Source organism: Pecten maximus, chromosome 17, assembly GCF_902652985.1.
Source record: "Pecten maximus chromosome 17, xPecMax1.1, whole genome shotgun sequence".
NCBI classification, from domain to species: Eukaryota; Metazoa; Mollusca; class Bivalvia; order Pectinida; family Pectinidae; genus Pecten; species Pecten maximus.
Window position 1 is genome coordinate 10,903,036 of NC_047031.1, and position 18,719 is coordinate 10,921,754.

An 18,719-nucleotide genomic window follows, 5' to 3' on the forward strand; every position below is an offset into this window, starting at 1 on the left:
TGGAGATGTGTTGTAACCGAGTGGGTGTAAACTGGAGATGTGTTGTAACCGACTGTGTGTAAACTGGAGATATGTTGTAACTGACTGGGTGTAAACTGGAGATGTGTTGTAACTGACTGGGTGTAAACTGGAGATGTGTTGTAACTGAGTGGGTGTAAACTGGAGATGTGTTGTAACTGACTGGGTGTAAATTGGAGATGTGTTGTAACTTATTGAGTGTAAACTGGAGATGTGTTGTAACTGACTGGGTGTAAACTGGAGATGTGTTGTAACTGACTGGGTGTAAACTGGAGATGTGTTGTAACTGACTGTGTGTAAACTGGAGATGTGTTGTAACTGACTGGGTGTAAACTGGAGATGTGTTGTAACTGACTGGGTGTAAACTGGAGATGTGTTATAACTGACTGGGTGTAAACTGGAGATGTGTTGTAACTGACTGGGTGTAAACTGGAAATGTGTTGTAACTGAGTGGGTGTCAACTGGAGATGTGTTGTAACTGACTGGGTGTAAACTGGAAATGTGTTGTAACTGAGTGGGTGTCAACTGGAGATGTGTTGTAACTGAGTGGGTGTAAACTGGAGATGTGTTGTAACTGACTGGGTGTAAACTGGAGATGTGTTGTAACTGAGTGGGTGTCAACTGGAGATGTGATGTAACTGACTGGGTGTAAACTGGAGATGTGTTGTAACTGACTGTGTGTAAACTGGAGATGTGTTGTAACTGACTGGGTGTAAACTGGAGATGTGTTGTAACTGACTGTGTGTAAACTGGAGATGTGTTGTAACTGACTGGAGATGTGTTGTAACTGACTGGGTGTAAACTGGAGATGTGTTGTAACTGAGTGGGTGTAAACTAGAGATGTGTTGTAACTGACTGGGTGTAAACTGGAGATGTGTTGTAACTGACTGTGTGTAAACTGGAGATGTGTTGTAACTGAGTGGGTGTAAACTGGAGATGTGTTGTAACTGACTGGGTGTAAAATGGAGATGTGTTGTAACTGAGTGGGTGTAAACTGGAGATGTGTTGTAACTGAGTAGGTGTAAACTGGAGATGTGTTGTAACTGACTGGGTGTAAATTGGAGATGTGTTGTAACTGACTGGGTGTAAACTGGAAATGTGTTGTAACTGAGTGGGTGTCAACTGGAGATGTGTTGTAACTGAGTGGGTGTAAACTGGAGATGTGTTGTAACTGACTGTGTAAACTGGAGATGTGTTGTAACTGACTGTGTAAACTGGAGATGTGTTGTAACTGACTGGGTGTAAACTGGAGATGTGTTGTAACTGACTGGGTGTAAACTGGAGATGTGTTGTAACTGAGTGGGTGTAAACTGGAGATGTGTTGTAACTGACTGGGTGTAAAATGGAGATGTGTTGTAACTGAGTGGGTGTAAACTGGAGATGTGTTGTAACTGAGTAGGTGTAAACTGGAGATGTGTTGTAACTGACTGGGTGTAAACTGGAGATGTGTTGTAACTGACTGGGTGTAAACTGGAAATGTGTTGTAACTGAGTGGGTGTCAACTGGAGATGTGTTGTAACTGAGTGGGTGTAAACTGGAGATGTGTTGTAACTGACTGGGTGTAAACTGGAGATGTGTTGTAACTGACTGGGTGTAAACTGGAGATGTGTTGTAACTGACTGGGTGTAAACTGGAGATGTGTTGTAACTGACTGGGTGTAAACTGGAGATGTGTTGTAACTGACTGGGTGTAAACTGGAGATGTGTTGTAACTGAGTGGGTGTAAACTGGAGATGTGTTGTAACTGAGTGGGTGTCAACTGGAGATGTGTTGTAACTGAGTGGGTGTAAACTGGAGATGTGTTGTAACTGACTGGGTGTAAACTGGAGATGTGTTGTAACTGAGTGGGTGTAAACTGGAGATGTGATTGTAACTGACTGGGTGTAAACTGGAGATGTGTTGTAACTGACTGTGTGTAAACTGGAGATATGTTGTAACTGACTGGGTGTAAACTGGAGATGTGTTGTAACTGACTGGGTGTAAACTGGAGATGTGTTGTAACTGACTGGGTGTAAACTGGAGATGTGTTGTAACTGAGTGGGTGTAAACTGGAGATGTGTTGTAACTGACTGGGTGTAAACTGGAGATGTGTTGTAACTGACGTGGGTGTAAACTGGAGATGTGTTGTAACTGACTGGGTGTAAACTGGAGATGTGTTGTAACTGACTGTGTGTAAACTGGAGATGTGTTGTAACTGACTGGGTGTAAACTGGAGATGTGTTGTAACTGACTGTGTGTAAACTGGAGATGTGTTGTAACTGACTGGGTGTAAACTGGAGATGTGTTGTAACTGACTGTGTGTAAACTGGAGATGTGTTGTAACTGACTGTGTGTAAACTGGAGATGTGTTGTAACTGACTGGGTGTAAACTGGAGATGTGTTGTAACTGACTGTGTGTAAACTGGAGATGTGTTGTAACTGACTGGGTGTAAACTGGAGATGTGTTGTAACTGAGTGGGTGTCAACTGGAGATGTGTTGTAACTGAGTGGGTGTAAACTGGAGATGTGTTGTAACTGACTGTGTAAACTGGAGATGTGTTGTAACTGACTGGGTGTAAACTGGAGATGTGTTGTAACTGACTGGGTGTAAACTGGAGATGTGTTGTAACTGACTGGGTGTAAACTAGAGATGTGTTGTAACTGACTGGGTGTAAACTGGAGATGTGTTGTAACTGAGTGGGTGTAAACTGGAGATGTGTTGTAACTGACTGGGTGTAAACTGGAGATGTGTTGTAACTGAGTGGGTGTAAACTGGAGATGTGTTGTAACTGACTGGGTGTAAACTGGAGATGTGTTGTAACTGAGTGGGTGTAAACTGGAGATGTGTTGTAACTGACTGGGTGTAAACTGGAGATGTGTTGTAACTGAGTGGGTGTCAACTGGAGATGTGTTGTAACTGACTGGGTGTAAACTGGAGATGTGTTGTAACTGACTGGGTGTAAACTGGAGATGTGTTGTAACTGACTGGGTGTAAACTGGAGATGTGTTGTAACTGACTGGGTGTAAACTGGAGATGTGTTGTAACTGACTGGGTGTAAACTGGAGATGTGTTGTAACTGACTGGGTGTAAACTGGAGATGTGTTGTAACTGACTGGGTGTAAACTGGAGATGTGTTGTAACTGACTGGGTGTAAACTGGAGATGTGTTGTAACTGACTGGGTGTAAACTGGAGATGTGTTGTAACTGACTGGGTGTAAACTGGAGATGTGTTGTAACTGACTGGGTGTAAACTGGAGATGTGTTGTAACTGACTGGGTGTAAACTGGAGATGTGTTGTAACTGACTGGGTGTAAACTGGAGATGTGTTGTAACTGACTGGGTGTAAACTGGAGATGTGTTGTAACTGACTGGGTGTAAACTGGAGATGTGTTGTAACTGACTGGGTGTAAACTGGAGATGTGTTGTAACTGACTGGGTGTAAACTGGAGATGTGTTGTAACTGAGTGGGTGTAAACTGGAGATGTGTTGTAACTGACTGGGTGTAAACTGGAGATGTGTTGTAACTGACTGGGTGTAAACTGGAGATGTGTTGTAACTGACTGGGTGTAAACTGGAGATGTGTTGTAACTGACTGGGTGTAAACTGGAGATGTGTTGTAACTGACTGGGTGTAAACTGGAGATGTGTTGTAACTGAGTGGGTGTAAACTGGAGATGTGTTGTAACTGACTGGGTGTAAACTGGAGATGTGTTGTAACTGACTGTGTGTAAACTGGAGATGTGTTGTAACTGACTGGGTGTAAACTGGAGATGTGTTGTAACTGACTGGGTGTAAACTGGAGATGTGTTGTAACTGACTGGGTGTAAACTGGAGATGTGTTGTAACTGAGTGGGTGTAAACTGGAGATGTGTTGTAACTGACTGGGTGTAAACTGGAGATGTGTTGTAACTGACTTGGGTGTAAACTGGAGATGTGTTGTAACTGACTGGGTGTAAACTGGAGATGTGTTGTAACTGACTGGGTGTAAACTGGAGATGTGTTGTAACTGAGTGGGTGTAAACTGGAGATGTGTTGTAACCGACTGGGTGTAAACTGGAGATGTGTTGTAACTGAGTGGGTGTAAACTGGAGATGTGTTGTAACTGACTGGGTGTAAACTGGAGATGTGTTGTAACTGAGTGGGTGTAAACTGGAGATGTGTTGTAACTGACTGTGTGTAAACTGGAGATGTGTTGTAACTGACTGGGTGTAAACTGGAGATGTGTTGTAACTGACTGGGTGTAAACTGGAGATGTGTTGTAACTGAGTGGGTGTAAACTGGAGATGTGTTGTACATAACTTACTGGTTGTGGTTGTTCTGCAATACAGCATGTAAAACAAAATAGAGTGTCGCCCATTTCAGCCAGCCCAACAACCTGAAAAGACAACACAAAAAGATAAATATAAACATATCTTCAGAAGATAATTTATCTGAAAACAATTAAGGATGTTTAAACAACAGGATGTGTATAAAACCCTATTCAATATATCAAAACTTTATATAAAATACATTTAACAGGATCAAAGTTCTGTCGAGGCCACTCATAGGTGCTGTGCATGAGGGATTGAAATACAGGAAAAAAGCAAATATTATATAAATATAAAATGGCATGTAATAAGAAGACATTTTTATTGTTTTTAAGTACCTTCATGATTGTTTTATCAGTCTTTAAAGAATTTTATTTAATATAAAAGCTGTGTTTACGTTAAAGTTGTGATCATGAAGAATAACGTTTTTAAACCTCACTTGAACTGGCATACTATGATTAAGTTTAATTATTAGAACGATTAATCCATGATGTCCGTCGTGTTTCTTGATTAACCACATCGCGTATACATTCCTGTGAATTACTCTCCCAGTTTATTTTGGTTTTTAAATTGTACTCAATTTAATCCCTTTTTTTCTCCCTGTGTAATAACTATCTGATCTGTATCCTAATTAGAGATCTGACAACTTTCGTTAGAAGAAACTCCTCTCGGAACCTTCATTGTACCCGATGAATTGGCCTCCCTTATCTGTTTCGGTGACTTGTTGAATTGCAAGTTCATGTTATATATATACTTTGTGCAAGCATTTCACTATCGACTGATTTAACACATGCAACCTCTTTATTGCTATCGTATCTTTGTTGCGGAAACATGCTAACATTCTGTTTCGCCTCATAATCACTTCAACCAACTCAACCAGCACGGCCATTTTTGTGGCCTATTTCTCAAAAATGACAAACCAATCAGAAGTATTCCTCTTTCATTTCAAGTAGCAAATCTAAAAACAATCGGAGATTTCACTTATTGATTTCAAACTGGAAAATCCGAGACTAAGAACAGTATTTGATGGCCTAGAGGAATTTTTATCAGCCCAAGAGCTAAAGGAGACTTTCCAATGTCGCATCAAGAGTGTGTATAATGCGTATAAGAGTTACCCTCACAAACCAGGAAGCAAGCATAATAATTTGCACAGAAAATAGTTCGGAATACTCAGTGATAGAACATGCCATTCCGTGCATTCCTTTATCGGGTTCAAACCAGTTGTACCGGTACGAATCTGCTGTACTCGTAATGGGACACGGCATACTAGTAGAACCGAACCGGTCCACATGGTTCGTTTCCTGAGACGTACTAATAGGATTCAAGATGGTGGAACTGTGATGCTTCATTTGTCATACCAATGCACGGTTTGTTAAAAGCGAGACGAGGAATCTTCATGAACAATTATAAAAGTTGTATTTTACATGTTAATATATGACAGAACTAATCAGGTATTGATTTTATCCGTTACATTGTAAAAAGAACAAGAGGCCTATGGGCCTTAACGGTCACCAGAAATTTGAAATATTTCAGTTAATTTAATTGACCCTTTTTGGCCCAACCCATCAGCCCCTAGGGGTCAGTCAGGGCCAACAGCTGTATACCATTAAGCTGTCATCCAATGCTGATAATGTTAACCAAGTTAGAATGAATTCCAATCGCAATCAAACAAATTATAGTCAAAAATGTGATTTCCCTATATAAACTATAGTAAATTTTACCCCCTCCCCAGGGACAAACGTGAGACCCAAGGGTCATAAAATTCACAATTTTGGTAAAGTACCTTAAGACCCTTCCATTTAAGAAGAGTATTTGATTCCACCATATCTGAGAATAGAGAAGAAGATTTTTGAAGTTTTAGTCAATTTGACCCATTTTAGCCCTGCCCCTCAGGCCCCTGGGGGGTGGGGACCATATAATTTACAATTTTGGTTGACCTTTAGCCATAGAAGCTTCCAGCCAAATTTCATTGAATTTGGTTTAGGGGTTTTGGAGAAGAAGTCAAAAGTGTAAATTGTTTACGGACGCACGACGACGGACAAAAGGGGATTAGACTTTGTCTCAGGTGACCTAAAAATAGTCGCATTTCATGTTTGAAGCGCATAGGAAACTCAAGGAAACTCACTTGAGACTATAATTCATATGTAGAGTAAGACCTCAGGGTCTATATTTACAACAGGGTTGTTTTTAAAGTTTTTATGCTGTACAATGCTATAAATGGTTAATTACTGGGTGGGGATTAGCCGGATCTAAATAGTTTCAAAGATGCTGCTGGTATGCTGCTAATCTGCAAGGGATATATCAAAGAAACTAAGTACCTAGGGGTGGGGAAAGACCCAAGGGCCAAAATTTACAACAGGATTGTGTTTACCTCTGGGTGCCAAACGATGCTTTATATGATTATGGGGTGGGGATGTCAACAATTTCAAAAATACAAGTAGCGATTAAAAGGACTTACTTCTATTGGGCTAGGCCCCTCTGGCCCTTGGGGGTCAGAAACATCATTCATGCTAAATCTCTGCCCCTTCCCCCAATTATGTTTCTGATTAAAATTTGTCGAAGTCCATTCAGTACATTATGACAAGTAGTAATTTAAAGGAATTGATTCCATTTCCCCTATTGGGTCCCACCTCTCAGGCCTAGATGGGTCAGATATCGAGTCACCATTTATGCAAAATCTGTTCCCTTCCCCCAAAGATGTTTCTGGCTAAATTTGGTTCAAATCCATTGAGGACTTTTTTTACAAGTAGCAATTTAAAGGAAATACCTCTATTTCCCCTTTATATTTTGCCCTGCCCCTTAGGCCCCAGAGGGTCAAAGCATCCTTTTATACAAAGTTTGTTCCCTTCCTCCAAGGATGATTTTTACCAAATTTGGTTCAAATTAGTTCAGGACTTTTTGAAAAGTAGCGATTTATAGAAATTACCTCTATTTCCCCTAATCGGGCCCCACTCTTCAGGCCCCAGTAGGGTCACAACCACCAATTATGCAAAATCTTTTCCCCTTCCCCTAAGAATATTTCTGACCAAATTTGGTTAAAATCCAATCGTAACTTTTTTATTAGTAGGGATTTAATTTGAAGCAAATGTTGATGGATAACAGATGGACAGGTGACGGACAGACCACGGATGCTGCATTATAGCATAATTGAGTTCACCGGTCTTTTGGGTAAGATGAGCTCACAAGAGTCCAAGGGGCCTTAACGGTCATCTGACTCTAAATTAAAGACCCTTATACTATTGTAGTATGCATTCTCTGTAGCAGGTTTAGTGGCACTGTTGGCCATGGTGGCCATGTTGGATTTTTGACTGACCCAATAAATAACAACACTTGGCCAGAACCATCTCAGGATCATTTCTGGCAAGTTAGAGCTGAATCCCATTGGTGGAATTTGAGAAGAAGTTTGAAATAGGTGTTGTTCAGGAAAACCATGATTGAGCAATCATGTTACAAAATGGCCGCCGTGGCTGCCATGTCAAAGTTTTTACGAGGCCGAAAAATAACAACACTTTGTTGCCTCTCCTTCCTTAACATTCTCACCAATTTCCAGCTCAATGGCACCAGTGGAACTGGAGAAGAAGTTTAAAATGTGTTTGTCAAGATGGTTGCCATGGTGGCCATCTTGGATTTCTGACCGACTTGAAAAATAACAACACTTGGTCAAGACCATCTCAGGATCATTTCTGGTAAGTTACAGCTGAATCCCACTGGTGGAATTTGAGAAGTTTGAAATATGTGTTGTTCAGGAAAACCATGATTGCGCAATCATGTTACAAGATGGCTGCCGTGGCTGCCATGTCAAAGTTTTTACGAGGCCGAAAAATAACAACACTTTATAGGCTCTCCTTCCTTAACATCCTCACCAATTTCCAGCTCAATGGCACCAGTGGAACTGGAGAAGAAGTTTAAAATGTGTTTGTCAAGATGGTTGCCATGGTGGCCATCTTGGATTTCTGACCGACTTGAAAAATATCAACACTTGGTCAAGACCATCTCAGGATCATTTCTGGTAAGTTACAGCTGAATCCCACTGGTGGAATTTGAGAAGTTTGAAATATGTGTTGTTCAGGAAAACCATGATTGCGCAATCATGTTACAAGATGGCTGCCGTGGCTGCCATGTCAAAGTTTTTACGAGGCCGAAAAATAACAACACTTTATAGGCTCTCCTTCCTTAACATCCTCACCAATTTCCAGCTCAATGGCACCAGTGGAACTGGAGAAGAAGTTTAAAATGTGTTTGTCAAGATGGTTGCCATGGCGGCCATCTTGGATTTCTGACCGACCTGAAAAATAACAACACTTGGTCAGGACCATCCCAGGATCATTTCAGGCAAGTTTCAGCTCAATCTCACCAGTGGAACTTGAGAAGAAGTTTCAAATGTGTTTTCAAAATGGCGGCCATGGCGGCCATCTTGGATTTCAGACTGACCTGAAAAATAACAACACTTGGTCAGACCATCCCAGCATCATTTCAGGCAAGTTTCAGCTCAATCCCACTGGTGGAACTTGAGAAGAAGTTTGAAATGTGAAAAGTTTACGCACGGCGGATGGCGCACAGCGGACGGCGCACGACGACAGACGAAACATGATGACTCAAAATGTACACTATTAATATGTACACTATTAATTAAATGTCAACTTTGACAGATATTTTGTTTTGAGATATTTCTTGTTTGATGTTGGGACCTTAATAATTTGGTAAGAGCAATTAATACATACATGTATTTAATTCAATTAAAATATCTGTAAAAACTCAATAAAATTTACATCACTATAAATCCTGATCTACAATTTAGAAATTTAAAACTGTATGGTCACATTATTCATAAAATTATTAATCAATTCTGAAATACATTTGTAAATGCATATGATTAACATATTGTGTTTCTCTTGTGTGTAATTAAGTACAAAACTTAGGTGTTCTGTCTGAGTCACCACTAGCTGTCCCCGAACCCTCACACTAACCTCTTAATTCACAGTACACTCATCATAAACAAGCATCATATGGTTTTCTGTCATAACAGATAACATTATAAAAATAAATCACCTACGGTCCTAAATTCTATTAAAATAACCACAATAATCTGTCGTACAAAGTAGTACTGGTCTAATTAAGTGGCCGTTAAATACCATACTTGTCAGTGTACTTGAGATTTGTACCTAAGCAAGATTCATAACAACTTCATCTTCTTAATTTTTGTTTCCATGCAGATGACAATTGTCAGCCAATAATATTTAAGTGTATGGTTTCTCTCTGAATTCAATAAAAAAAATATATACCATTATCGGAATAAGACATCTGATTCATATTATTACTTTCAGAAACTTTTTCTCAGCTTAAAATCAACAGGGTGTATTAACTGTTTATCAGAGTTATAATTGCATAAATGTATTCTTTTGTATTGATAGTAGAATTATGAACATTGGGACTGTGGGCCTTATATATATAATAGTCACCTGAGTTCTGCTTTATATCAGTCAATCTGACTAATATATACAAAAAAATGTATATAATACATGGTTAGTATCTTACAATACAAGGTTTATTTTTGACGATGATTAGTAAAGACGAGATGGCAAGCCTTTGACGAGGGTTAGTGAAGACGAGATGACAAGCCTTTGACGAGGGTTAGTGAAGACGAGATGACAAGCCTTTGACGAGGGTTAGTGAAGACGAGATGACAAGCCTTTGACGAGGGTTAGTGAAGACTCGTCTTTCTGTTCTGAGCCAAAGATGTAGATTGTAAGATACTATAAACCATGATTTCTCTTTATCCTGCAACAATTTTCTAAGAGTTGACAACATTCAAAACAAGTGCAATCAATGATTGCAAAAGCTCACCGGCGGCAGCAATCACACTATGCATTCATTTTTTATGTATGTATAAGCATGTCATTTTGAAATTGTATGTCACATAATATCGCCCCTAGACCTCTAATGGATGTATAAACCAAATAAGAAGGGTGTGGACTCACAAGCTTTCCAAAACTAACCCCCAAAATCTTTAAAGTGGGATTTTGTGTCCAAAAAAGTAAGTCCACTGAATGGCAATATGTGAAAAAAATCACACAATTTTTTTCTGCATGATTTTGCCATAACATCACTCCTAGACCTCTAATGAATGTATAAACCAATTTAGAAGGGCATGAGGTGTATACTTTTGGACTTACAAACTTTCCAAAAACTGACCCCAAAAATCTTAAAAGTGGGTTTTGGTGCCAAAAAAGTTAAGTCCACAAAATGGTAAAATGCGAAAAAACCACAATTTGTTTCTGCATGATTCTGCCATAACATCACTCCTAGACCTCTAATAAATGTATAAACCAAATTAGAAGGGCAAGAGGTGTACACTTTTGGACTTACAAGCTTTCCAAAAACTTACCTCAAAAACTTTAAAGTTTTGGGGTGGGACGCGGACGCGGGGGTGACAGAATTAGCTCTCGGTTACGCGTAACCGGTGAGCTAACAAGCAAATTACTGCTTTGTTTACCTTTCTTGCGTACCAGTGACCCGAATGACATGAACAGCTACATCGCGCAGGAAAATATCCATTCATTGATACCAATGTGTGTATTTATTATCATGAAACCATCAATAAGCCATTGAAAAATAGCTTCACACTTTTTATGTAAATAAGAGTTCATTTTCAGTTAAACATGTATGGAAATATCACACAAATACTACCAGGTAATTATTCTTGACAAAGACCAATTTAATTTACAATATGTTAAAAACAACAATCAACAAAACGATTTAGAATTGGCAGACATTTGACACAAACTTGTCTCACTGTGTGTAAGGCGCAATAGGCTTTAACAACCCCTCGAGATTATGACAACTTGTTTGGTGTTGGAACCCGGCCACATCTGAAAGTCAAGGATATAATTATCTACATGAAAGTATACTACATTGAATTATTTTTTCGGCTTGTATAAAACATTGAATTATGCTGGGAATTTGCCTGTGTCACCACGCTCGAGTTGTTGTTAAACAGTAGGCCTGTAGCACGTGTGTTTGTGACACTGGGCATGGATGGATTTTCTGATTCAGATTGAAGGTTAGTTGTCAACATATATTTGAATAGAATGTTGTGACATTTTTTGCCGCCAGCCAACGAGAAGCAGACGATATCGGAAATGAATAAGATTGTTGAAAATGAACATCATACATATTTGAGAATTCGGTATTTACTCACATCAATGATCATGAACTTTTTCACTAAACAAAATAGCATTTACTTGCGTTTCTTTATGTTAACATTACAAATTCAGGTCAAACTTGAAGTCTAGTTAAAATTAGTCCCCTCACATGTGGAACAAATTCATGTGAATCGTATAGATCTATTAAGCAACAGTATTGACGGATAATTAAGCAATTGTACTGATTGATAAAGCTATTGTATGGCGGATAAAGCTATTGTATTGACAGATAAAGCTATTGTATTGACAGATAAAGCTATTATATTGACAGATAAAGCTATTGTATTGACGGATAAAGCAATTGTAATGACAGATAAAGCTATTGTATTGACAGATAAAGCCATTGTATTCACGGATAAAGCCATTGTATTGATGGATAAAGCCATTGTATTGACAGATAAAGCTATTGTATTGGCAGATAAAGCTATTGTATTGACAGATAAAGCTATTGTATTGACGAATAAAGCTATTGTATTGGCGGATAAAGCTATTGTATTGACGGATAAAGCAATTGTATTGACAAATAAATTAAGCCATTGTATTGGCAGATAAAGCTATTGTATTGACAGATCAAGCTATTGTATTGACAGATAAAGCTTTTTTATGGCGGATAAAGCAATTGTACTGACAAATAAAGCTATTGTATTGACGGATAAAGCAATTGTATTGACAGATAAAGCCATTGTATTGACAGATAAAGCTATTGTATTCACGGATAAAGCCATTGTATTGATGGATAAAGCCATTGTATTGACAGATAAAGCTATTGTATTGGCAGATAAAGCTATTGTATTGACAGATAAAGCTATTGTATTGACAGATAAAGTTATTGTATTGGCGGATAAAGCTATTGTATTGACGGATAAAGCAATTGTATTGACAGATAAATTAAGCCATTGTATTGACAGATAAAGTCATTGTATTGACAGATAAAGTCATTGCATTGACAGATAAAGCTATTGTATTGGCAGATAAAGCTATTGTATTGACAGATCAAGCTATTGTATTGACAGATAAAGCTTTTTTATGGCGGATAAAGCAATTGTACTGACAAATAAAGCTATTGTATGGCGGATAAAGCTATTGTATTGACGAATAAAGCTATTGTATTGGCGGATAATGCTATTGTATTGACAGATAAAGCCATTGTATTGACGGATAAAGCCATTGTATTGATGGATAAAGCCATTGTATTGACAGATAAAGTCATTCTATTGCCAAATAAAGTCATTGTATTGGCAGATAAAGCTATTGTATTAGGAGATAAAGCTATTGTAGTGACAGATAAAGCTATTGTATTGACGAATAAAGCTATTGTATTGGCGGATAAAGCTATTGACGGATAAAGCAATTGTATTGACAGATAAAGCAATCGTATTGACGGATAAAGCTATTGTATTGACGGATAAAGCAATTGTATTGACAGATAAAGCCATTGTATTGACAGATAAAGCTATTGTATTGACAGATAAAGCTATTGTATTGACAGATAAAGCTATTGTATTGACAGATAAAGCCATTGTATTGACAGATAAAGCTACAGTATGGCGGATAAAGCTATTGTATTGACGAATAAAGCTATTGTATTGGCGGATAAAGCTATTGTATTGACAGATAAAGCCATTGTATTGACGGATAAAGCCATTGTATTGATGGTTAAAGCCATTGTATTGACAGATAAAGCCATTGTATTGACAGATAAAGCCATTGTATTGGCGGATAAAGCTATTGTATTGACGAATAAAGCCATTGTATTGACAGATAAAGCCATTGTATTGACAGATAAAGCCATTGTATTGACAGATAAAGCCATTGTATTGACAGATAAAGCCATTGTATTGGCGGATAAAGCCATTGTATTGGCAGATAAAGCTATTGTATCGACGGATAAAGCCATTGTATTGACAGATAAAGCCATTGTATTGACAGATAAAGCCATTGTATTGACAGATAAAGCAATTGTATTAATGTATAAAGTCATTGTATTGACAGATAAAGCTATTGTATTGACAGATAAAGCCATTGTATTGGCGGATAAAGCCATTGTATTGGCGGATAAAGCCATTGTATTGGCGGATAAAGCTATTGTATTGACAGATAAAGCCATTGTATTGACAGATAAAGCCATTGTATTAATGTATAAAGTCATTGTATTGACAGATAAAGCTATTGTATTGACAGATAAAGCTATTGTATTGACAGATAAAGCTATTGTATTGACAGATAAAGCATACGTTTCTCCGTCAGTAGTTATTGGCCAGTGTGTGTGACAGTTGCAGGATCAATATATATGGTGACTTCCATCAGCCCCTGAGGGTCACTCAGATCAAATATGTGTCAAACTGCCATCCCATATACTGATCAGTTTAACCAGGATTGTATTATTTACAATGGCATTTCAACAAATGATGCTTAGAAATGTGATTTCTCTATAAACTATTTATCCTCTCATTAGGGGAAAACATGAAACTTCAGGGTCATGAAACTCTAATTAAATTTGTAAAGCATCATAAAAGCCTTAATTCACTCAGTACTTATATAATTACATATACACATCTCTAGATCACTATGAATACACATCTCTAAATCATTATGTACTGGTATAAGTTCACTCAGTACTAATTTACATCTCTAAATCATTATGTACTGGTATAAGTTCACTCAGTACTAATACACATCTCTAGATCATTATATACTGGTATAAGTTCACTCAGTACTAATTTACATCTCTAAATCATTATGTACTGGTATAAGTTCACTCAGTACTATAATACCCTAGATCAGTATATACTGGTATAAGTTCACCCAGTACTAATTTATATCTCTAGATAATTATAAACTGGTATATACAAAATGTAAGGTTCTACACAGAAATATGTCAGGTATTCAAATGAATTTCAGTTATTCCGTTGATGAGTTAGATTTTATAGGCCGTACTCACCAATGTGGTTATATCTAAAGTCTAGGTACTGGCTGTATATGATGATTTCACCAGTATGTAAGTTTCATTTACAGAGATACCCAATATATAAGATCATAATCAGTACCATACACTTACATCCATACTCTGTTATCCGTCTCCCTCCTCCCTCACATTCCTATGAACATCTTAATGTCTTCCTTCTTATATCTTCTTTCCTCTTTCCTTCTACTTCAATACTCCACACTTCTTCCTATCTATACATCTATACCATCACTCTTTATCCCTCCTCCTATGATTCCTGCCCACACTGAACTGCTCCACCAGCCCAAGCTTCCACTGGTATAACCACCAGGTCAGGTGTAGAGCCCCTTTCCTCCTCCACTGGTATAACCACCAGGTCAGGTGTAGAGCCCCTTTCCTCCTCCACTGGTATAACCACCAGGTCAGGTGTAGAGCCCCTTTCCTCCTCCACTGGTATTATAACCAGCAGGTCAGGTGTAGAGCCCCTTTCCTCCTCCACTGGTATTATAACCACTAGGTCAGGTGTAGAGCCCCTTTCCTCCTCCACTGGTATTATAACCAGCAGGTCAGGTGTAGAGCCCCTTTCCTCCTCCACTGGTATAACCACCAGGTCAGGTGTAGAGCCTCTTTCCTCCTCCACTGGTATAACCACCAGGTCAGGTGTAGAGCCCCTTTCCTCCTCCACTGGTATAACCACCAGGTCAGGTGTAGAGCCTCTTTCCTCCTCCACTGGTATAACCACCAGGTCAGGTGTAGAACCCCTTTCCTCCTCCACTGGTATAACCACCAGGTCAGGTGTAGAGCCCCTTTCCTCCTCCACTGGTATAACCACCAGGTCAGGTGTAGAGCCCCTTTCCTCCTCCACTGGTATAACCACCAGGTCAGGTGTAGAGCCCCTTTCCTCCTCCACTGGTATTATAACCACCAGGTCAGGTGTAGAGCCCCTTTCCTCCTCCACTGGTATTATAACCACCAGGTCAGGTGTAGAGCCCCTTTCCTCCTTCACTGGCCATGGTATAACCAGCAGCTAGCCTGTGGGTCAGTGGGTTTAGGGTGTAGAGCCCCTTTCCTCCTCCACTGGTATAACCACCAGCTGTGGGTCAGTAGGTTTAGGTGTAGATTTCTATCAGCTGTAGAGGAATTCGCATATGTCTGCAGGCAGTCACTTATGAGATACATTATGACATCATACAAAATACATGTTCTACTGATCTATAGAAGCACAGTACCTACAACCTTATCTCCATAATCCTTTACAAAAGGCTCCTAGGGCTTGTATTGATAATCACCTGTTTTCTGAAATACGGTATATACTAGTTACAAGAGGTTGAAGGCTGAATAGTCTGAGTATTATAAATAGAGACCATGATAGAATACAGTTAGACCTATATATATACTGCACCAATCAGACCTATAACCACTTCAGGTCTGTATAAGAAATTATTTAAGCTACCTTATCATCAGACCTGGTTCATCAGACCTGGTTGTCATCAAATCTTCGGTATTTAGTTAGTATCAGCTCGTCATTAATCAGTTGATAATTAATCAATAATTTACCCAGCTATATTTGTAGTCACAGTCAAGTCTTAAAATCTGATGTAGAGGATCAAGGGAGCCTGACTCAGAAAACTTAATGCTAGGTAACACTAAGTAAGTATATATAGTCCATGTCTATTTTGAAATAAATATGAAATAGCTATTTCAATGTCCTGTTATATTTTTTAGCTTGCCCGCCACCAACTGAATCAGGGAACACCTGAGTCTATAACAATCACATACATGAAAATAAGTTTTGACTAATATACATTGTAGTTTATTTTGTTATCTTTTATTCAAGACTCAAAGCCCTGGAATTACTATAGGTATACATATTATAGCCATATCACAGCAGACTTTAGCTGAATGTATGGACTCTATGTCACACAGAGAAATGTTTATAGCAGAATCTGACTCCCAGTGTGTTGATTGAAGTTCTTCTGATACTAACCATTGTGTAAGTTACCAACGTCACTGGTATGTACCGTAGTGGGCCGATAAATGCCTTCATCTTTAATATCATATCTTTGAAACAATTTTTATCTGAGTTATAAAATAACCTTGATTAATAAAGCTTGTCACACCTCTGACAAATGTGGGTGAATGATGTTAATGTGGGAGGAAAGTGAAGTACTGACCACAGGATTACTAGAGTAACATTTCCAGGGCCATAACAACTACAACAGTTTGGATCAATTAAGCAGTATGATTATCTACAATAATAAAATGTATTGTATTACTTTGTTAATTATAATAATACTTTTTTATGTCTATCAATAGTCAATATGGTTAGTGATGACCTGAAAATCCTAAATTTTTTTGTTAAATTCTAAAATTGAGAGCATACTTCCACAGAACAACACAATTTTTGTCAGGAAAATTCAAGGAGTATAAGGTTAAGCTATAAAAAACTTCTGATGCATTTTTGGAATATTTTGGGAAAATGACCCCGGATGTGAAGGATGTTTATGATCATGGGGCTATATAATTATAAATCTATGGCCAGCAAACAAACAATGTCAACAAGTCAAAATTATACATACTGTATGCATAGAACATATATTTTGACTGTGATGTCAACCTCCCCCTGCTGGCTACAAATTATGATGTGATATCGGGAAAATGATGGCTGTCATTTACAGTCCTTTAAATGACATTTCTTATATAGTCATAATTCACATATAACAACAATATGTCTATTGCAGTTCAGTAAATATGATTAGAATGTGATTCTATTAAGCTGTAATATAAGCCCAGTCCTACTTTGACCTTAATTATTATAAGTGTAAAGTACTAGGGGTGTGGCTTTGTTATAACAGTATGATATGTAGTAGTTTGAGGTGTGGTTTTATTATAACAGTATGTGGTAGTTTGGGGTGTGGTTTTATTATAACAGTATGTGGTAGTTTGGGGTGTGGTTTTATTATAACAGTATGTAGTAGTTTGGGGTGTGGCTTTATTATAACAGTATGTGGTAGTTTGGGGTGTGGTTTTATTATAACAGTATAATATGTAGTAGTTTGAGGTGTGGTTTTATTATAACAGTATGATATGAAGTAGTTTGAGGTGTGGTTTTATTATAACAGTATGTGGTAGTTTGGGGTGTGGCTTTATTATAACAGTATAATAAGTAGTAGTTTGGGGTGTGGTTTTATTATAACAGTATAATATGTAGTAGTTTGGGGTGTGGTTTTATTATAACATTATAATATGTAGTAGTTTGGGGTGTGGTTTTATTATAACAGTATAATATGTAGTAGTTTGAGGTGTGGTTTTATTATAACAGTATGTGGTAGTTTGGGGTGTGGTTTTATTATAACAGTATGTGGTAGTTTGGGGTGTGGCTTTATTATAACAGTATAATATGTAGTAGTTTGGGGTGTGGTTTTATTATAACAGTATAATATGTAGTAGTTTGAGGTGTGGTTTTATTATAACAGTATGTGGTAGTTTGGGGTGTGGTTTTATTATAACAGTATAATATGTGGTAGTTTGTGGTGTGGTTTTATTATAACAGTATAATATGTAGTAGTTTGGGGTGTGGTTTTATTATAACAGTATAATATGTAGTAGTTTGAGGTGTGGTTTTATTATAACAGTATAATATGTAGTAGTTTGGGGTGTGGCTTTATTATAACAGTATAATATGTGGTAGTTTGGGGTGTGGTTTTATTATAACAGTATAATATGTGGTAGTTTGGGGTGTGGCTTTATTATAACAGTATGTGGTAGTTTGGGGTGTGGTTTTATTATAACAGTATGTGGTAGTTTGGGGTGTGGCTTTATTATAACAGTATAATATGTAGTAGTTTGGGGTGTGGTTTTATTATAACAGTATGTGGTAGTTTGGGGTGTGAATTTGTTATAACAGTATAACATGTAGTAGTTTGGGGTGTGGTTTTATTATAACAGTATAATATGTGGTAGTTTGGGGTGTGGTTTTATTATAACAGTATAATATGTAGTAGTTTGTGGTGTGGCTTTATTATAACAGTATGTAGTAGTTTGGGGTGTGGTTTTATTATAACAGTATGTGGTAGTTTGGGGTGTGGCTTTATTATAACAGTATAATATGTAGTAGTTTGGGGTGTGGTTTTATTATAACAGTATGTGGTAGTTTGTGGTGTGGTTTTATTATAACAGTATAATATGTAGTAGTTTGTGGTGTGGTTTTATTATAACAGTATGATATGTAGTAGTTTGTGGTGTGGTTTTATTATAACAGTATGTAGTA

General features: G+C 37.9%; 1 protein-coding gene across 1 annotated transcript in view; it reads right to left on the reverse strand.

Moving 5' to 3' along the window:
• The window catches only part of LOC117315480 (CDC42 small effector protein 2-like), a 71,030-nt gene that overhangs the window by 19,904 nt on the left and 32,407 nt on the right, over positions 1 to 18,719 (reverse strand). The window contains exon 2 of the mRNA XM_033869684.1: positions 4,300 to 4,371. Within this exon, the coding sequence (XP_033725575.1) occupies positions 4,300 to 4,353 (54 nt within the window). The 5' untranslated portion in view covers positions 4,354 to 4,371. The remainder of the gene's footprint in view (positions 1 to 4,299; positions 4,372 to 18,719) is intronic.